At 52.7% G+C, this 23,229-nt stretch overlaps 2 protein-coding genes across 2 annotated transcripts; both read right to left on the bottom strand.

The window, feature by feature from the left end:
• Positions 1 to 529: 529 nt before the first annotated feature.
• SDHB (succinate dehydrogenase complex iron sulfur subunit B) lies at positions 530 to 10,646 on the bottom strand. The gene is made up of 8 exons (XM_050322254.1): positions 10,558 to 10,646; positions 9,496 to 9,623; positions 7,643 to 7,728; positions 5,315 to 5,451; positions 4,670 to 4,786; positions 2,602 to 2,703; positions 2,360 to 2,482; positions 530 to 771 (listed from the first exon to the last, which is right to left on the bottom strand). The coding sequence occupies exons 1-8, from the start codon at positions 10,630 to 10,632 to the stop codon at positions 694 to 696; spliced, it is 846 nt and encodes a 281-aa protein (XP_050178211.1). The 5' UTR covers positions 10,633 to 10,646; the 3' UTR covers positions 530 to 693.
• Positions 10,647 to 12,161: 1,515 nt separating this feature from the next.
• On the bottom strand, positions 12,162 to 21,375 carry LOC126643699 (protein-arginine deiminase type-2-like). The gene is made up of 16 exons (XM_050322255.1): positions 21,278 to 21,375; positions 19,350 to 19,536; positions 19,200 to 19,269; positions 18,968 to 19,029; positions 18,771 to 18,888; positions 18,374 to 18,499; positions 17,923 to 18,101; positions 17,649 to 17,752; positions 17,433 to 17,544; positions 17,254 to 17,361; positions 14,983 to 15,134; positions 14,616 to 14,760; positions 13,942 to 14,035; positions 13,163 to 13,248; positions 12,862 to 12,990; positions 12,162 to 12,473 (listed from the first exon to the last, which is right to left on the bottom strand). The coding sequence occupies exons 1-16, from the start codon at positions 21,367 to 21,369 to the stop codon at positions 12,240 to 12,242; spliced, it is 1,998 nt and encodes a 665-aa protein (XP_050178212.1). The 5' UTR covers positions 21,370 to 21,375; the 3' UTR covers positions 12,162 to 12,239.
• Positions 21,376 to 23,229: the final 1,854 nt, after the last annotated feature.

Below are 23,229 nucleotides of genomic sequence, written 5' to 3'. Positions count from 1 at the left end.
AAGGGATTTTATCCCATGTCAGCTTCTGATCCTCACTTTGCTCCTCCCTTTGGGATTTCAGAACCAGGATTGCTCCACCATTCCCTTTTCCCAGCCAATTCCATTCTTTCCTGGACCTTCCCAGGATGAAAAGAGCTGCTCTAAGCAACAAGCCTACCACAACTATCCCAAATTTGAGAAACTTGGGGTAAAACCACACTTGTGTGAGAGAAAAGAAAGAGATTCAACCCTAATAAATCCCATTTCATTAGGACTTGGAGCGAAAACTCCTTAGGACTTGGAATAAAGTTCAGGATCCCAGCAAGGTGGTGACAGAACTCCTCGTTCCCAGTGGAGCTGCCTCTGGGATTTTATCCCATGTCAGCTCCTGATCCTCCCTTTGGAATTTCAGAACCAGGATTCCTCCACCATTCCCTTTTCCCAGCCAATTCCATCCTTTCCAGAGCCACCCCAGCTCCTCCAAACCCCCCCTGCCCTTGGGGAGGTTTAGGATTCCACAGCATCATTCCATAATAAACCACCAGCTCTGAACTGTTCTTTCCAGTCTTTATTGGAAGTGCAAACCTCTGGGAAGAACAGCTCCCTGCTTGAAGCTCCTCCAGGTGTAAGTTGTGTCCGGGTGGAGCCCCTGTGGGGTTCCAGGGGGGATCCACGTGGGAATCCAGGGAGGTCCCACGAGGGGATCCACGGAGGTTACGCAGCCGTCGCCTTCTGCTTGTAGGTTGCCATCATCTTCTTGATCTCAGCAATGGCCTTGCCAGGGTTCAAACCCTAAAGGGAGGAGCTGGTTAGTTCCTCTGGAAAACCTGGAGCATCGTCCCATCCTCCCTCCCCCTCATGCAGGTGGCAGTAAACTCCCAAACACGCCACCAATGTGCTGCTACTCAGAAGCCTTTGGCAAAGGAGTTGCTCAACCACCTTTTTTATCCCTAAGAGCTGGAGGAAAATGTGATGTCGTGCTTCCTTTCAACCACTGGGAGGTTCCAGGATGGATCCCAACTCCCAAATGTGCTGCTGCTCATGAAAAGAGCTGGCAGAGGAGCTGCTCAGCCCCTCTTTGCCCCAAAGCCTGGACTCCAGCCTAACTTAGGCTCCACCTGCAAAGCTGGTTGAGGAGGTTCAGGACACACCAAGGGCCAGCTGGGACACTGCCCCAGGCAGGCTGGGCATTCCAGGGAGGTCAGGCTGTGCTGACCCAGCTCTGCTCCACTCCAGCCTCTGTTTCCATGGAGCAGCCTGGAGCAGAGCTGGGAGCTCCCCTGGAGCAGCAGCACCTCCCTGGGCCTGGACACAAACACCCTCTCGGCTCTGGAGCTGGCTTTGGTCAGCACTGCCGGGATCAAAGGGGACAAGGAGCCAAAGGGACTTCAAAGAAGCTCAAGCAGGACTGAATTCCACATTTTTATGGGACTCCTGGAGGCAGGCTTGGAGCAGCCTGGCAGGGATGGCATGAGGGAGGTGGAATTGTGAAATAAAAGCTGGGTGTGGAGGCACTGGGGGGGTGAACAAGGTCAGGGCACAGCATGGAAATGCTCCAGCTGAGCTTTCCAAAGGTTCTCCTACAAAACAGGCACCCTTCACATTGCAAAGTCCTGCAGCACTGGTGTCAAAGCAAGCAATCCTAAGCCCAAAATGAGAGGGGGATCCTGTGTGGGACAGGGAATGAGCAGGAATTACCCCTGGTGCAGATCCCACCAGGTCTTCCACGCTGATCAAGCCAGCCAGGATTAGGGAATGTGAGTGGGAACGTGTTATTACCCATAAATCTGCCTCACATTTCAGCCCAAGTGCTGTTTCCCTACATTCCTACAAACAGCCAGGTCTTGGGTTTCACCTTCCCCTTTAGCTGAGCTCTGGGTCACACCAGATGATGAGCCAGCTCCCTAAAAAGGGAGGAATTATGGGCTGTCAGGGAACCACTCTGGAAAAATACCCCCCCAACTGAGCCTGCAGTGCTCCTGACAGACACACCCACCCAGATCCCAGGCATCTCATCTTCCCCACACTTGTGATCCACTCAAACACTTCCTGTCATTCCATAGCCCCAGGAATGACTCCACCACCAGGTGCAGGGAAAGGTTGTCTGGAAACCAGCAGAGCTGCTGGGAAAGCAGAACTCCATCAGCAGGGTCAGATGGGATGTTGGGAAGGAATCCTTCCCTGGGAGGGTGGGCAGGCCCTGGCACAGGCTGCCCAGACAATCTGTGGTTGCCCCAGCCTTGGAAGTGTCCAGGGATGCTGCTGGAGCAACCTGGGCTGGTGGAAGTGTCCCTGCCCGTGGCAGGGGTGGGATGGGATGAATTTAAGGTCCCTGCCAAGCCAAGCCGTGTCAGGACTGCCCCTGAGGACACACACCCACCTTGGGGCAGGTCCTGGTGCAGTTCATGATGGTGTGACAGCGGTAGAGGGAGAAGGGGTCCTGCAGCTGTGCCAGCCGCTCCTCCGTGTAGTCGTCCCTGGAGTCGATCATCCAGCGATAGGCCTGGAAAACACAGGCACTCACACACCAGGAGGTTCCAACCACCTCACACAGGAATTCTGGGCCAGGGTGGGATTAACACCCTCTGCAAACACGTACTGGGGCCAGAGGGACCCCCTCACCTGCATGAGGACAGCGGGGCCCAGGTACTTGTCCCCGTTCCACCAGTAGCTGGGACAGCTGGTGCTGCAGCAGGCACAGAGGATGCACTCGTAGAGCCCGTCCTGGGGGGGCACAGCACACTCAGTCCCTGCAGGAACTGCTCCCAGGGGCACTGCCCCAGCACGGGCCTCCCTCTGGAATCGGCACACGAACCTTCCCAGGGGGCAAGTGCTGCTGGAGCAAAGCAACTGAAACAAGTCACACAAAATGCCCCCAGCCTGGCCCAGGACCCCCAGCTCGGGGCCAGCAGGTGGGATTTGATGGTCCTTGCAGGTCCCTCCCAACTCAGGACATTCTGATCTCACGCCCCACAGAACACAGCAGTGTTTGTGACAACAGGGGGAAATGTGGGACCCGGAGAAAAATGTGGAAGTTGCTGGATTTTCCTGCATTCCCTCCTTCCTTCCAGCCTGTCCCAGCGAGGGAAGGGACAGGCAGGTCACCAGTTAACAATTCAGGGCTGTGTTAGAGAGAGAAGGAAGAGCAAAGTCTGCCCAGCAGCCTCTGGGAGAGCTCGGAGCTTGTCCCTGAGAGCATCCCCAGGCACGGGAACAGTGCCAGGCTGCAGCCATCACCCCATTTTTACACACAACAAGGGCTTTTTCTTTCAGGCACAGAGGAACACAGAAGTCATTCAGGTACTTTTTAGTTTTGCTTATTTCTGATTAAGAAAAAAAAAATCAGTCTAGACAGAACAGAAATTGAGGAGCTGAGGGTCTCCAAAGTCTCTTGGCAGCTCCTCAAGCCCCCCAAACTAAAAGACAAGAGTCCAACCTAACTTCATTAAAGTATCTCAAAGTTATTCTGGAAAAAAAGGCTCCTTAAATTCGGTTTTGGAAGATCCCTGATGCTGGAACTCCCAGCAGCTCAGAACAAGCCTTTGGAAGGCCTTGCCAAGAGGTAGGTCAGAGTTACCGCCCCCCTCCAAATTTGTCTCATTTCTAATTGCACCATTTCGTAGGATTTACAGAAAAAGATAGAATTTTCCAGCTGGCACCTTATCCAAGTTTGTCCTGCACACAAAGGAAGAGCAAGCTCAGCACTGAGATGAAAAGCAGGTTCCCCAGCTGTGCCAGGGGCTGAGGCAGCTCTGCCCTCCCTTCCAGCTTCCCTTCGTTCTCCTTGGATGAGAAAGGGATTCCAAGGAGAGGGCAAACCTCTTCAGTCCTTACACACGGATCAGATAATGCTGGGAAGTGGTGAAGGAGAAGGAATTGTTGCCTTTGGATAGAGATTCTTTCCCCCTGTGGTTGTTCAGATGTCACAGTCACTGTCGACATCTGGGACTGGGCTATTATGGGATGTCACTGCAGACACACACAGTGGGATCCTCCCAGAGATCTCTGCAGCTCAGGTTCTGCACTGAATCCCCTTTAACCAGCCTCCCTTTTGGCTGTTCACATCCACCTCTGCTTTCCCAAAACCCAGGCCTGGAGCCTCCTCAGTGACAGCACCACTGTGGAGCAGCTTGAGCTGCTGGATCATGGAATGATGGATCCATCAGGGCAGCTCAGAGGGGAAAAACCTGCTGATTTCCTGATACTGACTGTGGCAGCCAAGGAACCCACCCCAAAACTCACCACACTCTCAGCTTTTTAAAAAGCTCTTATGGCCCAGCTGTTCCTCAGACACCCTTCAGTTTCCTGGAGAAATTCTGGATCAGCACCACCAAAAACATCCCCTCAAAACAACTCTCTGCTCAAGACAGACACCCAGAAACCTGCCCTCACGCTTGTGCCTCCACATCCAAAAGCACTTGGCTTTTGCCACGGGTTTTCCAGGTTGTAAATCCCAGCAAGCAGCAGCATGAGGGCTCTGGGTCCCCACAGCAGAGGGTGTCAGTGGCAATGAGATCACAGTGCCTGGGGCAGCCACAGCTCCCTCTCCTGAGCCAACCCCCTCCCCTGGGGGCAGGTCCCACCCCCGCCAGGCTGCAGCAGCCCTGTGCAATTGGAACCTGCTGCACAGTAAGGTTTAAGCCTGGTCTTATCTGGGAGGGGATTTAAGGGTGGAAAAGGAAGCAGTGACCAGTTTCTGACGGTCTTCTATGGACTGCAGGTACTGCTGCTTGCCCTCCTTGGACTTGTCCTTCTTCTTCAGGTACGGCTCGATGGATTTGTACTGGGCGTAGAAGTTGCTCAGGTCCTGCAGCCACAGAGCAGAGAGGTCACATTTACTGAGCTGAATTTTACACAGTTACAGAACACCCTGAGCTGGAAGGGACCCCCAAGGACTGAGTCCAACTCCTGACCCCCAACAATCCCTCCCTGTCCCTCAGAGCGTTGTCCAAACCCTCCTGAAGCTCTGGCAGCCTCGGGGCTGTGACACTGCCCTGGGGAGCCTGTTCAGTGCCAACCACCCTCTGGGGGAAGAACCTTTCCAGAGATCCCCTCTAATCCTCCCCTGGCAGAGCCTCCTGTCACACCAGACCAAATTTATGCAGCAGACATCCAGCCCCTGCCCCACTCCAACAAAAGGTGGCATTTCCGACCTCAACCTGCCACATTCCTCCCAGTGAGGACACATTTAGTCACTGCAGACCCACCCAAAAACCAGCAGCACGAGGAACACGTGAAATGTGAGACCTGATCTTGGCTGGCACCTCCCAGGGCCATCCTTCCCACCCCAACCTGCCTGGAATGCTGCCATCCATGGTCCCCAGCCCACACTCACCGGGACAAGGTCCTTCACCACGTACATGTGGGGCAGAGGGTAGATTTTGGTGACCTTGCTGAGATCAGAGTCGATTTTTTTGATGCAGGCCAGCGTGTTCCCCCCTCCAATGTTCATGGCACAGGAGCCACAGATGCCTGAGTGGGAGAAAAGCAGCAAAGGGTTAAATTTACCCTCTTAAAGAAGATCCTCTTGGCCCCAAACATGGCCCTGGGCTGTCCTGCAGAAACTCTACGTGAGAAGGAACACGCAGGAGTTGCCACCGGGCCAAACATGTTTTTACTTAAATAAAGACCAAACGCAGGAGTCGCTTTCATCAAAGCCCAAACACATTCTCAGTGGTGAAGCTCCTTCCACAACACAAAACAAGTGGCTTGGACACCTCATGGCTTTCAAATCATTCATTAGTTGTGAGTTTTTCGGGAGGGGAGAACACTGAGTTTTGCTTAGAGGTCTGAAGCACGAGGTTGTGTCGGTGTGAGGCAGCTAAAAATAAGATTATAACGTGGGCAACTGATGCATCTTCATCAGTTATGGAATTACAGGATTGCTGGGGTGGAAGGGGCCTCTGGAGATCATCCAGGCCAACTGCCTGCCAAGGCAAGGTCACCTGGAGCAGGTGACACAGGAATGGGTTTGGAATGTCTCTGGAGAGGGAGACTCCAGGCCCTCCCTGGGCAGCTCTGCCACCTTCCACCGAAAGGATTTCTTCCAGATGTTCAGGTGCAACTTCTGGTACTTCAGTTTATGGCCACTGCTCCTCATCCTGTCGTGGGGCACCCTGGGAAGAGTCTGGCACTGTCCTCCTGGAGATGTTTTTATACGGATTGTATGGATTTATATGAGATCCCCTCTCAGTCTTCTCCTCTCTGGACCAACCAGGCTCAGCTCCTGCAGTCCCTCCTCATCAGAGAGGAGAAAACTGGTCAACAGCACCCCTGACAATCAGGACTATTCACCCAAATCCCTAAGGCAGGAAGTTTTTTGGTGCCTGTGCAGAGCAGTGCCAGGAGCTGCCAAAGGAGAGGGGACAGACCCTGCCCAGAACCAGCAGCATAAAACAGCCTAATAAATAGATTAATTGACACCCCTAACGACCTCCAGCAACAACAGGATCAGCTGAAGCCTGGGAAAGCCAAGATTTACAGGAAAACCAGTGCAGAAGTGTCCCAGATACTCCTCCTGTGAGAAGGGGCCAAACCCTGGAAGGGCAAAACTCGAATTCCAGAGGATCTGAGCCATCCCAGCTGATGTGAGCCCAGGGATGGCACTGACAGCCAGCCCTGCTGCCAGGTTCCCCTGGCACTGCACCAAGGCTCTGCCTCCCACTGCAGAAACAGTGACAAGTATTTTCCAGCCAGGGCTGCAGACTCAGGACCACGTGCTCCCAGCAGGAATGTGGGAGCAGGGCTGTTTTTTGCCCTGCATGGCAGGAAAGGGGCAAGATCAAACCAGCCCAGCTTGAAAATCTGTCTTCTCCAAGGAAAGTATTCAGGGCAATGAATTCCAGCTCGGGAATCTTTTGGCTATCTAAATATCAGACAGTGAGAGCAAGCATTCCCCGTGGAATTCTTCCACCTGCTATGCAGATTCCAGAGGAAAGGGCTGCGCTGGAGCTTTTCATTTCCACCCAAGTCAAAACATCTTCAGGCAGCAACTGGCCTTAAACTTCTCCTCCTTGCAAACCCACCTCATTAAATCCAAAGCCGTTCCACAAAGGAATGTGTTTCACAAGCAGCCTCCCTCCCTGCTTTCCCACAGCTCAGCATCCCAGCGTGACCCAGGAACCAGGAGGTTTTTTACAGGGAAAGTCACCCCGACAGGGAAGTTTTAATGCTGATTTGTACCTGCAGGAGAAGCAGCCACCACATAAAACCACTGGCTGCCCTTTTCCTCAATCAATCCCTGGGCTTAGTCAAAGGGCCAAAAAAAAGATTCCTGAAGCTATTCCTAGAAGTCCTAAGTACTCTTCCAGTTACAGCCTGTCTTATTTCCACAGCAGCACCCAAACAGCCCCTACAACTCCTTCCCATCCCGCCTCTGCCCCCTCAGTCTGGCTGCTGCAATCTCTCCCTGGATTTGCCCACACAGCCCAGCACTGGAGGGCAGGAAGATGAACCGGGACAGGAGAGAAACTGGAACAACTGGGGCTGCTGGGAGGCAGTCCTGGCTGAGCTGGGTGATTACACCCTCTGAGCACGAGCTCTGACTTTACTACTCCATTCACTGAGCTCTTTCCTACACACAGGTGGGAGAGCAGAGTTTTCCAGAGGTTACACAGCCACTCTCAGCACCAAACAGTGTTCCAGGCTGGAAGATCCCTCTTACCTTCCCTGCAGGACCTGCGGAAGGTCAGGGTGGAGTCCATCTCGTTTTTAATCTTGATCAGAGCATCAAGCACCATGGGCCCACACCTAAACCAGAAAACAGGGTCAGTTCATCTGGATAATCCCCCCAAACTCAGGATTTGGAGCAACTACAATTAATGCACGTTTTTTGGCAATCACAGGCAATACAACAGAGATTTCCTAATGAGGGTGGGAGTCAAACCCTTCCTTCTGCCGATGCCCTGAAGGCTCAGACAGCACAACTCAATCCCTTGTAGGGGTGAGTGCTTTGTACTGGTTCTCTCTGCTTTTGGGTCAGGCTTTAACAAGTCAGTCTGTCCCCATTAGTCACAGGAGACACACAACACCAAACAGTCGTGGACAACTTATGTAATTTTCTCTACAGCAGACAGGGCAACACCCAGAAATTATCCACAAAAATCCGAGTCCTCTGTCACGGGGTTTTTAAGGAGGGGCTGGGGAAGTTGTGTGTGGAACTCCTGGAAAGGGCTCGGGGTGAATTCCTGGGGCAGGAGCACAGCACCAGCTGCAGCTCAGGGAAATGCAGGACGTGTCCACGAGAAGGTTTCTGCACCACAGGGAATCTGAACCCCTTCCCAGAATCCCAGAGAAGCAGGAGCTGTCTTGGGGATACCACAGCAAAGTGTGCAGGTGGTTCCTTCCTGTGCCAGGGCCTGCTCACCCTCACAGCCAGGAATTCCTTCCCAATCTCCCACCTAAGTCTCTCCCCTTTAGTTCAAAGCCACATCCCCCTGTGGGATCACCTGCCCATGTAAAAAACCTGCTCTCCCTCTTTTTTAGAAGTCCCCAAAGCTTTCCACATAAATGAAGTTTATTGAAGTCTTCAACACAACTCAGAGACAAAGACAGAACCTCACGAAAGACCCAAAACAAAGTGACCATTCCCTGCTGGGACACTGGCACTCAGGGCACAGTTTATTTGTCACAGACAGGTGAGGGAGTGACAAACAACCCCACAAAACCACAGTAAAATCTGCTATATAACTGATTATATTATCAGGGAATTTGTATTCATTATATTAAAAATACATATTTTTAAAAATGTTATATGATATATTATATAATTACGTAGAAATATATTATATAATTATACATAAATACATAATATGTTCTATAATTTTATAGAAATATAAAACACATTATATAATTTTAGAGAAATCTATTCTATTCTATAAAATTTCACAGAAATATAAAATACACGATGTAATTTTAGGGAAATCTATTCTATATTATAAAATTTCATAGAAATATAAAATACATTACATAATTTTAGAGCAATCTATTGTATTCTATAAAATTTCATAGAAATATTAAATACATGATATAATTTTAGAGCAATCTATTGTATTCTATAAAATTTCATAGAAATATGAAATACATGATATAATTTTAGAAAAATCTATTCTATTCTATAAAATTTCATGGAAATATGAAATACATAATATAACTTTAGAGAAGTCTATTCTATATCATAAAATTTCATAGAAATATAAAATACCTGATATAATTTTAGAGATATCTATTCTATATTATAAAATTTAATAGAAACATATCTTAAAACATTAAAATATATAACCCCCAAAACACATTAATTATATATTACCAATAAATTATCTGCAAGAACAAAATTATTGTCCCTTAATCACCGAAATTTATTCCCTTATCAGGAGATACCATCAGTGTCCCCTGTGCTGAAGAGCTGCTCTGGAACAACGGAGCAGCACTTTCCAAGCTTTTACCACTCCCCGGAGCTCAGTGAGCTGCTGACACTTTTAGCACCTGGAAAGAGCTCTTCCCGCAGGGAATACTCACTTGTTGAGGTCCACCTCGTAGGTCTGCATGCGGGGTTTGTCCCCGGCCTTGTCGGGGTCCCATCTGTAGATGGCGAATTTCTTGAGGCGCGGCGCGGCCGCCGCCGCCGTCTGGGCCCCCCGGCACTCCTGGATCCGCGGGGACAACTGCCCTCAGCTCCCTGCACGGGGAGCAGGGGCACAGCAGGCAGCACTGCTTTGTGTTTGGGGGTTTGGAGAGGGTTGGGAACATCCTGACACGGATTTGGGGGAGTGGTGGAACCTGGTGGTGCAACCCCCCCCGTCTGTCCCGGGGCTCCCTCCTGCACGGGGCACTCAGATAATCCTGGAATTAAGGGGCTCCCACAGGTGTTCCTGCAGGCACCGTGGCCTTTAATCCCTGAAGGCTCTCCCTGCCCCCACATCATCACCTCCAGCAGTTCCTAAACACTCCCCACCCAGCTCCAGGCCATCAAACCACCTCCTCCCGCTATTCCCCCAGGCAGCTTCTTGCTCCTCCAGGCCACCTTCCCATCTCACTTCTCCCTAAATTACCCCACATCCCTATTCCTCCTGTTCCCGCGCCTCTTCTCAACTCCCTTCTGGTGCATTTTCCCCCCCTCCCACTTTCCTATCAACCTTTATCTCTCCCTAAACCATTCCCAGACCCCTTCCTGTTTCTCTTTGCCCCCGGACCCTCCTCAGCATCCCCCTCACTAATCCTCTTCCCCCCCAGCTCACCCCCCTTTTCCCACCCGCTCTTCCCACCTTTTAGCTGATCCTGGCCCCCCTCCTGCCCCACAGCCCCTGCCCCTTCTCCCACCCCTTCCCTCCTGCCCACCCCAACTCCACACATTCCCCCAACTCCCTCTGCCCTCTTCCCATCTTTACCGCATCCCGACCCCCTCCTGCCCACAGCCCCCTCCCTCCATCCCCTCTCCCACCCTCACCTCCTTCCCTCCTGCCTATTCCCAAATCCCGCATGCCCCCTCAGCCGCCCCCATCTCCCTCCACACTGCCCCCAGCCCCCCCTCTGCCCTCTCTCGCTCCTCCCCGTGCCCCCCCGGGTCCCCAGCGCCCTCACCGCCCGCGGCCCGGCCCGCAGGAGCCGTGTGGGGACGCGGTGCCTCAAGGAGACTCCGAGAGCGGCCGCCGCCATCTTGGCGCTGCGCAGTTCCGAGCCCGCCGGAAGTGACCCCGGCGCCGCCATGTTGTGCGCTGAGGGGGGAGGCGGGCGCCCCTCCGCCATCTTGGGCGCGGCGGCGGCCTCAGGGCGGGCGCCATGTTGAGTGTGGCGCGCCCTGCGGTACAAAGCGGGGTGGCGGGGCCGGGACGCCGAAATCCCCCTGTTTTTTTGTGTGTGAATCCCACAAAAGTGACCCCTTGTTTTTCTAATCGTTGATTCCCAGCCTCATTGCTTTTGCACCGAGGTGCCCACACCCTCCCCTCACGCCCCAACACCAAGCGGGGCAGAATGGCGGGTGCGGGGGGTTAAAGAGTGACCGAACCATTGGGTTCTCTTATTGGGGTTGGAAAAGCCCTCGCAGATCGTCGAGTCCAAGCTGCGACCGATCACCCCCTTGTCACCCAGACCACGGCAATAAGTGCCCCGTCCTTCCCTTAAACACCTTCAGGGACCGTGATTCCACCACCTCCCTGCGCAGCCCCTTACAAAACAATGCCCCCCCTCCTCTGAGGGCTTCCCTCCCTTTCTCTCACGATTGTTACCCGTTATTATTTAATTCCACGACTTTTTCCTCACAGCAAGTTTATTTATTAAGTGAATTGCGAGCGACAAATGCTGAAAAAGCCGCTGGGGGCAAAGGTGGAGGAAGGAAGAGAACAAGGAGGAGGAGGGGGAAGAAGAGCAAGAGGAAGAGGCAAAGGTCTCAGTATTGTCACCAAACAAGTTCTTTTTTAAAAAGGAGTTTATGCAGCAGTGGGGGGGAAATGCTGACAGATTTAATCCATGGAATAGATAAGGGATGACAGGCGAACTATGGGTGATGTCCATATGTTAGAGAAACAAATTAAAATTTGGGCCTTGATGTACTTTAATGCTCTCAGACCTGGGGGAGGAAGGTTAACAAAGCTGAGGAGAGAAATTTACTGTTGGGACCTGAACACCAGGAATGCAGGATTTGTAAAGCACAAAGGCACAGAAACCAGAGATGAAGGGGAAACCACCAAAGACCATTACTGAGACTTTCCCTATTTGTGAAAAAGATAATAAAAAGACAGAAAATCTGGACTAATTAGGATGAGAAGCAAGAAATCAACAACCAATAGAAGATAGAATACTAATTAATTAAGAGTAACTTGTAAACCAATGGACACCAATTTCTTCATTTGCTAAAATGTATAAATAGTTAAAAGTTTTAATAACCGATGTACATGTTTTGTGGGGTAATCCCCATGTACCTCAATGTTGATTCATGTTGACTTTCTAGCCCAACAAATGGTTAGAGGGTTTATTTCATGATTTTTGGTGAACATGGTTGTTTCTTGAACACCTCCAGGAATGGTGATTCCACCACCTTCCAAAAAGTTCTACCCTTCCAAAAAAATTTCCCCCTCACCCCGCTGAAGGCTCCCCTCCCTTTCTCACATAATTACCGCATATTATTATTCATTTTCACGCCTTTTTCCTCACAGCAAATATATTTATTAAGTGAACCACAAGCAACACACACTGAAAAAGCCACTGGGGAGGAGGGACGAGGGAGGAGGGAGAAGGAGGAGGAGGAAGAGGAGAAGGGGGTCTTGCTATGGTGTGAAGTGCCACCACTTGAAGGCGAAGGCTCGCCGCTGGACGTTGGTGCCGCAGCGGACCTCGCCGAGGCTGCCGTGGTAGGAGGCCACCTCCTCCAGGAAGCGGCAGCTCAGCCCCAGCGGCTCCAGGAGGGAGCGGATCCGTCGCTCCAGGCAGCATTCCCCCGCCGTCACGGGGCCGAAGGGTTTGGGGATGCCCAACTCCTTGGCCAGGACGATCATGGTGACCTGCAGGGTGGCACCGGGGGACATCAGCGGCGTCGTGGTTGATGATGCCCAAGGAAGGGTGTTGGTCACCCTCCTCCATCAGCCTCAGCCCTCAGCCCATCAACTCCAATTTTTGCAGCCGCCCTCCCATGGAATTCCAAATCCAACATGATTTTCCCCTTTTTTATCATCAAAAGCCACCTCACAATCACAATTGCACCGCTTGGAGAGGGGTTTTGCCTAAAACCCCACTGCAAGCAACACAAAGCCACAAAGTATTGTTAGACCTGTTGGGTGGAGATATTTCCTTTCTCTAGACAGCTGATTTTTTGGGGGATAACTCCGGGGGTTCCTCCTGGCTGACTAAGCTGATTTCTGGAGAGGACCTGAGGAGTGGGGATCCCCTCACCGTGTTGGGGAAATAGGGCACAGCTTTGCCCTGCTTGTCGAGCTTGAAGAGGGTCGGCAGGTCAATGATGTCCTCCTCCATCAATCCCAGCTCCTTCTTGAGGATATCCCTGTTCCAGTCGATGCAGCGCTGGAGGGGGTGGGGAAGGGCAGGTTGAGGGGGGACACATGTGGGCACAGTGCCCAAAACCATATCACGAAGGAGAAGAGCCAAAATTCAACACCTCCCTTATGGCTTTGGCACCATCCTGGGGCAGTTTTTGCAAGAAACATGAATTATTACCAAAAATGTCAGTTATTACCTGGACATACTGGTTCTGCTGCGCCAGGTTGTCATTGGAAAGGACCTTGTTAATGGTGACTCGTTTTGTGTCTGTCCCCGAGTACCCTGAAAATGCAACATCCCATCAAAATGAAGCCTGGCTTAGGATGGGCTACAGAGATGGATAAAGTCCCCCATATCCCAGTTTCCTGAGCTTGGAATAAGGCTGTTGGAGTCACAATTCTTAGTTTATTGGGAAACTGAGGGAGGGAAAGGTCTGCCCATTGGAAAGAGCACTGGAAAGGTCTTGTCATCCATCTTTCTGTCCACAGGAATCATTAACTGCTGAATTTCTCCAGAGCATCCACCTCCAGGATTTGGATCCACCCCCTGGCTGGGTCCTCTCAGTGACCTAAAGGGACCCGTGGAGATATGGAGACGTGCTCCCAGCCCCATCACGGATCAAAATCCCAGAGAAAGGATTCCCAAAGCGACAAAACGGTGCTAATTTGGGTAACGTGAGAGCCACCAGTTGTCCCACTCCGTGCCGGAGCTCCGCTGGCATTTGGAGATGCTCCATCCCACCAAGCAAGCATCCCCTCCACGCAGAGGGCTTTATCCCTGCCATCCCACTCGCTTCCCAAAATAGACCTTGAGGAGGCTGGGGGTGGTGGGTGGGCATCCCGTTTGCCAGCTGTGAAGGACAATGGGGTGGGAAAATATCCCCATGTGACCCCCGAGTCCTGCCTGTCCCTCCGTCCGGCTGCTCCAGCTCAGCTGGCACCAAAGCCCACCCAGAGCCACCCACTGGCCCCTTGCCTTTGAACATGGTGGCTTCTCCCTGGCCTTCCTTCTGCTTCTCCCGGAAAAGCTTGTAGCATGCAGCGGGACTGGCCATCAGCATCCGGAATTGCTGCAGGAAGGTGGAAGGAATCACCCAAAGGGAATTTTCCAGAGCCTCGGAAAAGTAAGGGACTTACTTTTGCAAAGAACGTGTGCTAAAACTCTACAAATTAGGTGTCTTTGCTGCTATTTAAAGCCTTTTTTTAATGTTTGGAGGGTTTGTGGGGAATGTAGGGGCATAAAGATTCCCTTTTTGAGTCATCCAGGTCAAGGCTTGGTTTTCCTGAGGGAAAAGTCTTGTGTCAGGGTTTCCCCGAGGGAAAAATCTGTATCACAAGCAGCAAAAACCATGACAGGGGAAAGAGAAACATTCTGGAAACACCTGGGAGAAGCTGAGCCGCTGGGAATCTTCAGGCTTGTGGATTCATATGGGAATCTTGAGGTTTAAGTTTCTTGGACTACCCGTGTGGACATTGTTTTCCTTCTGTTTGTGTTAATTCTGTTCAGATCCCTCATTCTGGGGACAAGAGTGAAACCCAAACTGCTTGGGAGTGCCAAAGAAATGAGTTTTGGGGTTTTTCCTCGAGGTGTCCTAATGGGATTAGTACCTTGGAAGAGGAACACCCAAGGGATGTGGGATTTTGGGGTACCTTTTTGTCCGCGGCGGGCACGAAGGTGAGGAACTCGTTGACGTTGCCCACAGCCAGCCAGTCAGAGTAGAGCTCCACGGGAGCCTGGACTCGCTGGGCGTGGAGGAAATCCCTCACCATCCTGGTCATCCTCCTGCCTGCGGATCTGCCAGTGAAATCCCCCAGAGTGGGAACGTGAGGATCAGGGTTTGTCTATCAATGTGTACTTGGACACCAATGGCCACCAAGGTGGAGGAGACTGAGCATGCCCACCCCTTTCACAGCCACTCAGGGAAGGTCAAATTAACCCAATTTACATGATTTTGGTGACATTTGGGGGCTCTGGTGGTTCCTTTGCTCCCAAAGACGTGTGTTCCCCATGCCTTACGTGGGGAAGCTGCTGCCGATGAGGATCCTGCCCAGGGGATACTCCTTCCCCCCCACGGACACGGGCGGACTGACCTCCAGGTTGCCGAAGGAGTCGAGGCTGGTGATGGCGTCAAAGAGGGGCTCCTTGTGCACGTACCCAAAATCGGAGCCCTGGGAAAAGAGGAATCACTGCCCTGAGTCCCTCCTGGGTAAAACCTCCCAGGTTTTATCCACCGGTGGGAGTCAGACCTGCTCCGGTGGGTAAGCACAGCAAGAGTGAGGCCTGTCCGTGGATGAGGAGAGGGGAAAGGAGAGGCAAGAGGATAAAGGTCTCTGGGTCACGGAGGCTCGGGAATAAACGGCAAAATCCAGGAGCAGAGCTGAGGTGTTGAGATCCCAGATCTCTGCTATTGCACAGCCAGCATCTAAGTGTCCACATTAGGCTAATTAGCACTAGGGCAGCCCCGGAGCGGAGCTTCTGGATGGCTCTTCCTGAGTGGGATGAACTCCAGCCCCTGAGGGTGAGTCTAAGAGCCACCCAAAGGGCTGCACGGCACTTAAATCCTGCTTAAGCCCTGATTTCCAGGTCTTAATATGTCTGGGACTGAGGGTGTCGTGCGTGCAGGGTAATTAACTCTTGGCTGGGATGTGCCAAAGCCCAAGGGGGAGATTGTGGAGTTAAAACAGGGCAAAAATGGCAACGCTGGGACACAGTTCCTGCCGTGGACCTGTCCTTGATCTCCGGTTTGGGTCAACGCAGGCTTGGAGCTCCCGGCAGCCCCTGGGACCAGATCAGGTATCTGTTAGGTTGGAGTTAAATCCCAATCACTTATCAGGGTTGGGTTTCCATGGGGATAAACCAAATACACAGGTCGGGGAAAGTGAGCAGGGAGACCTGAGAGCACTTGACTTCCATCTAGAAATTCCTTCTTCCGACTGAGGGTGTTCGGAGAGGCCGGGATAGAGAGAGGGCACAGCTTTCCCCGAGGCTTCCCGTGGGGTTTTGGGGAGCATCTGGGGGATGGCTGGAATCAGCTCCTTTCTCCGGGCGCATGAAACACCTGCTCCCAGCTTGTTGCAGTTTAATAACCCACGGAGCCCCTTCGGTTTCAACTGTCAAGGCGCTGGTTCATCCCAGGTTTGCGGGTCACATCCAAGTCCTATCAGTTCCACGCTGATTTTGAGGGGCTAATTCCCTCCCGGCTCCGTTTTCCCTGGCGCAGGGTCCCGGGACTTAGGGCTTGGCCGGGGTGTGAGGAGGACCCCGTGCGTGCTGAGTTTGGCTCAATATTCCCAGCTGGAAAATGAGATTGGAATGATAGCGGTGGGGATTAGGGGAGGCTTCAAAGCAGAAATCGGAGAATAATGTGTTAGCGGCTCCCAAGGCTGAAATTGCTTCCCTAAGTAGGCAGCAAAGCAGTTCCTAAAGAGGGCAGATCCGAGCGGGCGCCGCTTATTCGCTCTTCCCACCCGCCCGATGAATCCGGGACTCTACGTACTCATGTCAGGCATGAGAAAAGATGGATTTCAATGCTCCTGAAAGCTCTTCACCTTCCCCAAAGTGACAAAAAAAGTGACTCGTCCTCTTCTCCCGTTACTGGCGGAGAGAGGATCTGGGCTAAGGCTGCTGCCAGCGCCCGCTGGGAGTGTGGGACAGCGATTCCATGGCTATTTGGGGGTGTCCTGCCCTTTCTGCATGGTGGGATCTCAAAGGGATCATCTTTTTTTCCATGCTTTTCTTTGCTGGGCTCTGCCAAGACTCCTTCTGCTGGGTGACTGCCGTCCCGGCACGCCCTGCCCATGGCTGGCCCTTTGCCTTGGCAAAGAAGCCCCACAGGGATGTTGTTGGCAGCTTGTTCTCTTCCAAGGAAGTAAATTGACCCCTCTCGTGCTTCCCTTTCCTCTCCTACTCGGAAGCTGCTGGATGTTCACAGGCATGGAGGAGGAAAGGAAAAACCAGCCCACCACTGGGATGCTGAGGGTGAAGAATTCCAGCCCCAGAGCTTGGCAGGAATCTTTCACTCCCAGAGGCGTGAGCTCCTCCTTTCCTCTCTCACCCAACACCTTCCATGATCCCTGCTTTGAGGGGGAGCAAGGGTGTTGGTGAGCTCCCAGCTGGGAGTGGATGGGATGGTATCTCCAGGCAGAGCTTTTAAACTCATTTTCCAGGCAATTCCTTGTGTGGCCTCCAAGGAGCCAAGTGCCAGGGGGATTTTAGGAGTGGGGAATTATGTCAGGAGTAAAACCTGCAAGCTGCTCCTCAGGCAATGCAAGCAAATTCTTCTCTTACCAGCAGCTCCTTGACGGGGAGTTGCTCCATCCCTCTATCCCGAGGGGAATCCAGCACCACCGGGAAGCTCTTCTGGGGAGCGTGGGTGTAGCCAAACTCAATCTCATCCTAAAGAAGGGAGGAAATCCTAATGGGGCACAGGAGGGAACAGCTTTTCCCTGTCTCTGGAGCTCCCCTACCTGCATCCAGCGATCCCCACGGTTGGTGTATCCGAAGCAAACCTTCAGCTTGCAGCCGGCCTTGGTCACCAGGCTCTGGATCTCCTTGGTGAACAGGTAGTTGTCCTTCATGCTGGGAAAAGGGATGGCAGGAGGGAAGGAGGTGAAGGATGGCTATTCCTCTGCCCAGTCTGTGTCTGGGACTGGTGTGCTGGGAATCTCCTCCCCCGACCGTACCTGCAGAGGAAGACGTTCACCGGGGCCAAGGTGTTGGGGGTCACGATCCACGGAGCCACCCGGAACACCACCGTGTCCGTGAAGACTGGAGTGTGTGGGACACCCTGAGGGAGCAAGCGGCAATCGGGGTCTTTCCACACACCCAATACCCTTCCCCTGGGGTCGTTTTTGGGGTTAATTAGTGGGGATCGCTCTCCATTCCATCCCCATCCCCTTCTCCAGGATAGCTGCAGCAAGGCACCCCATCTGCACCCCTTCCCTGGAGCCCCCAGACCTCAGCCAGAGTCTCCAGGAGGCTGACATGGATGGAGACCAGTCCGGAGAAGGAATCGTCGGGAAAGCAGAGCCCCTCGACGAAGAAGTCGAGCTCAGCGGCCCCGCCAGGGTAGGACACGGCGTGGAACAGCTTCCTCCGGCCCAGCACCTGCACATAGCGCTGCCCAAAGAAGGGATCTGCAAGGAAGAGGGGAAAATGGGACAATGCCAAGCTTTCATTGGTGCTCCAAGCCTATTTCCTTGTGCAGGAGGACTCATGGTCCCTCCTCCTCCGTGGAGATACAACTTTGTCTGTTAGAACCACCTTAAAACAGGACTGAAGGATTTTGCAATTTTGTCATGGACAAGGAGCATGAGGAAAAATGTCTTAGCCTTTCCTTGGATGGAGCAGCCACTGGGAAGGCATTTCATGGAGAAAGAGGCAGAGGAGGAGGGCAGGAAGGACTTACTCTGCACGTGAAACACCCCAACTCTGTCGGCGTCACGGACAGAAACAGAGAGAACGATTTCGTACCCCCGGGGCAGGCGCTGGGGCCCCTCCGTCCTCAGCACCATCTGAGACATGTCTGCCAGATCTGGGGGGGCAAACAACACAATTAGGACATGCCTTCCATGCTCCCTCCTGGAGTATGCACCTCCTTCCCACAAACTCTGCTCTTCCCTCGCCACCACCCTTTGCAACCTGGCAAAAACAATTGCTTTGCGTGGCATTAAATGCCGAAAGGTTCCTCCGTGTCCAGCATGTCCAGCAGCTGGTGGAGAGCAGCTGGTTCCCCAGCAAAATTCCATCTCAGAAAACGTTCAAGGGAGGGGAAATCATGGAGGATTTTTGGGAAGCTCTGTTACCTTCCTTGTTGAACACCTGCTCGTTGTCACAGTCGGACACTGGAGTGGAGGGAACCTCCCTGTCACAGCCGACGAGCAGGATGGCCCCGTGTCCCTCGGGCCCCCAGGTCCAGCTGGCCTGAAAGAGCCCACTGAGCCTCAGCAAGCCCAGCCTCAGGCAAGCCCATGGATTTTCCAGGTGGAGGGAGAGGGGTTACCTTGTTGGGGCTGTTCCTTTCCACCACGCCGTCCTGATCCGCGTCGACGTCCAGAGAGATCCCTGGATGGACAGGATGGATTTCACCCAACCATCACCCCAGGGCATAGCCAGGTTGGGTGGGAGAAAAAGCCCCCCAGCCCTGGCAAACGTGAGTCCATCTCTCCCCCCACCCATCCAAGGGATCAGCGAGGTGAAGATGGATTGTTGCACCCAGGAGCCTCCGTACTCACCGATGCCGGTGAGGAAGACCCCGGCTTGGGTGATGGGCTTCCCTTCCTCTCCATAAAAGCTGACAGTGACCTGCAAACCCCCAGAACCCGCACTGGGGAAGGACGTTCTCCATCCATGAAGGTCCCACAGCCCAGTGCCCCGTGGCTCACCTTGTTGTCGTTGACCTCGGTGCTGGCCTGGCTCATGCTGAACCTCAGGACTGTCCCCTCCTCCAGCGGCCACCGCGTCCCACTGCCGGGGACCGGCTCGGCCTCGGCCCGGCCCCGCCACACCACATCCACGCTCACCCCCTCCGTGTGCTTCACCCCGAAGGAAACTGCCCCTGCTGGGGCCGCCCTGCCAAAACCAGTCCATGTTTTGAGAGGGTTGCACCGAAAACGCTCGGCTCTCACTGCAATTAACTCCACGGTCAAGAGCGGGCACGCCGGCGTCACCACGCTCACCACCGGCACCTTCTGCCCTTCCCTGCCCCCCTGGGAATTTAAGCTGTCCTTTTTTTTTAGGGCAGAAGATGCTGGTTTAGCACAAGGAGTGTTTGAGCCAGTGCAGATTAGGATCTATAATAATCCCAACTGAGCTGCTGGAATTGGGCTTGGGTTTAATGCCCTTCGATGGAGAAATCCCTGTTTGTTTTCCAGCCAGTGTCTAACAGCTCATCACAGCACCGTGGTCACTCCACTGAGAGACTTTTCCACGGGAAACTCTAATTTGGGGCTGATTTTATCCAGCTAATTTGGGGGTGATTTTATCCAACCCCAAAGCTGTCAGTGCTGCACTGCTCCCAGTCCGATGTGCCCTTTCTCTTCCCCAGCCACTCTGAGCAACTCCTGACCCTCTCCTGGCTCCTTTTCCTGAATTTCTGCTTCCCAGCAGAAGATGCTGCTTTAGCACAATGAGTATTTGTGGCCACTGGTGTAGATTAGGATCTATAATAATCCCGGTCTAATTGGTGCTGCTGGAATTGAACGGGGGTTTACACTTCAATGGAGAAATCCCTGTTTATTTTCCAGCCCAGGCAAACCCGTGTTTACCAGCTCATCACAACACTGAGAGATTTTCCATGGGAAACTCTAATTTGGGGCTGATTTTATCCAGCTAATTCGGGGGTGATTTTATCCAACCCCAGAGCTGTCAGTGCTGCACCGCTCCCAGTCCGATGTGCCCTCGCTCTTCCCCAGCCAACCCGTGCAGCCCCTTCCCCTCTCCTGGCTCCTTTTCCCGAATTTCCCAGTCTTTCCAGGTTATTATTTTTGGGCTGTTGCCCCGACACCCGAGAGCTGGTGCCGGATCCCCGTTACGGCTTCATTGCTCAGATGGTTTCTGGATGCCGACGGTCCCACCAAACCTGCACCGTCGGGAAGGGGGGGAGGGAGGAAACCTGAGCACTCCTTTGCTCCTGCCTGGGTGTTTCTGAAATTGTTAAATTACTTTTAATTATACATGGACAAACTGGTTCGGTTTCCTTGTTTCTTGGTTTTGGGAATCCCACCAGGAATTTGACCTGGAGAAATGCCAGGGGAGCTGTAACTCTGCTGCTTGGCTTGAATATCAAGGGGGAGATTTGCAAAGCCTGCAAAGACCAGAATTAACCCCGAAATGAGCTTTTAAACTTTTTTTTCCCTTGGGGGGAATAATTATCCTGAAGTTCAACACCGGGGTTGTCTTAGGGAAGGGGGTGTGGGGATTTCCCACTTGCCCAAGACACGTTTTTGTCACTAAATCTTGTTTTCCTTCCCTCTCCCAGCTGCATCCCTTCCTTTGCACTCCGTCCCCGTGGCTCCTGCTCATCCCTCCGCTCTCCAGCAGCATTCCAAGATGACACTGGATCAAACCCAGCGTGGGCTCGGGGTAAATCCTGCCTTGTGGAACTGGGGATGCTCGAAGCTGTCCCGGGATTTGTGCAGCCCCACAAAGCCCGGGGGGGATTCTGCCCATGGAAAGGGGTTTGGGGAAACGAGGAGGGGGTATTGGCAGCAGGGGTGGAGGGACTGGCAGCAGGGGTGAAGGGATTGGCAGCAGAGGTGAAGGTGAGGAGGAAGGCTCAGGTGCAGGAGGGAAGGGGGGGTGCCCCACTCACCCATGGACATCGGCGTGGACGTGGCAGCCCAGCACGCACAGGGCCTCGATGCGGTTGCCGAGCTGCAGGCGGAGCGTGCGGCCCCCCGGCATCTCCACGGACACGCAGGGCAGCACCGAGCCCCCCGGGCACCCTGCCCCTTCCCCTGCCTCCCACACCACCCTCCTCCCCTCCGCCGAGCGGGGCCGGGCTCTGCGATGGCTCAGGATGACACTCGGGATGACACTCTTGGGATGACACCCGGCAGCCCAAAGGCAGGGGAGGCTGGATTGGACCCTCTAAAGCCTCGGGAAAATGATCTCCGAGGGGAGGGAAGGGATGGAGAGGGAGGGCAGCTGGCCTGGAGCCTGCTCAGCTCCCAGCCCTATGCAAGGAGCTCCCCCAGCTGTCCCCAAATCCCTGCACCATCTCCGTGACCCCAAACAGGAATCAGCACCATGGGGGTGATTTTCCAGCAGTTTGGATTTTGGCATATCCGCCCTTTTTTGCTCTCTAGGGAAGATCTCTGGCTGCTCTTGGGAGGCAGAAACACAATTTCCCAGCCCTTAGGCAAGAGCAGAACTCTCCCTTTTTTTTCCCCAGCTTATTTTCAAAGGGAAACCGGGAACCAGTTGCTGCTGAAGGGAAATCAGGGTGGTTTTGCCACCCCACGGAGCACGTCGGGAGCAATTGCTGCCCACGCAGGCGTTTGAATCCTTTATTACCATCCAACTAAATATTCATTTCAGAACCCAAACTTCTGCCCCAGATTTTGGAAGCCACAAGCAATTAGTGACAAGCAGAAGCGTTCAGGGTGATGTTCCCTATTTATATCCCTCTCGGGCTTTTCTTTTCCAGTCCTCTCTTCCCTCTGTGGCCGAGGTGCAGGGAATCATCTCAAATCCAGCTTTCCATCTGAAAGAAATCCTGCCTTGGGTTTTTTTGGGTTTTTTTTTGCCACGACCTGGATAAATGCGAGCGACGACATAGAAAAGGGGACAGTTTTGCTGCTTTTCTGCTTTTGCAAAAAATGAGATTTTGGGCAACGGGGAGACTTTCTGAAACAGTAAAAATGTTCTCCCTGAGCAATGTGAGAAAATAGAACCCACCTGGCTCCCAGGCTATGCCAAGAACATTGGGAATTTGGGTTAAATGACCCCCAGTTTAGACATCCCGATCCAGGATTTGACCTGGAATATATTCCAACTTCCGAAAAGCGTCTGGTTCATCTGTACAACCCTTGTCTCTTTAAACCACCAGGAGTAACAAAACACTCCTGAAAGAGGAACCAGAAAGAGAAATCATTTAGAAAGAGAAAAAATAGAAAGAAACCAAAACCATCTCGTGTTTGCCCCAGCAGGTTCTGCTGTCAGCCCTGCAGGAGAATTATTTTCCCTCTTTTTACCCCCAAAACAGCTGGAATTGCACAGGCAGGGATGGCCTCACCTCCCTGTGATCTGTGGGCTGGGGAAATGGAGGTGTAAAATCATCAGTTTGAAAGCAAATTAGTGAAAAAACAGCTTCTCTTTCATCATTTTCACTTCCCAGTTCCTGCCCCCCAGAGTCTGGTATTTCAGTTGTCAGGGAGGAGAACAAATGTTATTTAAATCCTCCTTTGTTTAAAAAAACCCAACAGAACCCAACCCCAAATCCCTCCCATCTCATGCAGACCCCAAGGTTTCGGCATTCCTTGGGAATTTTAAAATCAGCAGGATTTTGAGCTGGTTTGTGTTAGTGATTTATTTATTAATGTATTTATAGCCCTCTTGGTGTGATGGTGCTGGAATTTGCCAGGCAGAAGGAAAACTGTGATCCCAGGGATTGAAACCCTGGTGGTTCTGGGCATTTTTGGGTTACCCTGAGGCATTTTTGGGCTCCCCTGAGGCATTTTTGGGCTCGTTTGTGCTTCCCTGGGAGGAGGCAACAAAACAAAAGAGAGGAAAATGCCCTGTTTGGGGGCAAAACAAAAGGAG

Source organism: Myiozetetes cayanensis, unplaced genomic scaffold (assembly GCF_022539395.1).
Source record: "Myiozetetes cayanensis isolate MyiCay16 unplaced genomic scaffold, myiCay2020 scf28, whole genome shotgun sequence".
In the NCBI taxonomy this organism is placed as follows: Eukaryota; Metazoa; Chordata; class Aves; order Passeriformes; family Tyrannidae; genus Myiozetetes; species Myiozetetes cayanensis.
The sequence above is the reverse complement of the archived record's forward strand: the minus strand, read 5'-3'. Positions and strand labels throughout refer to the sequence as shown.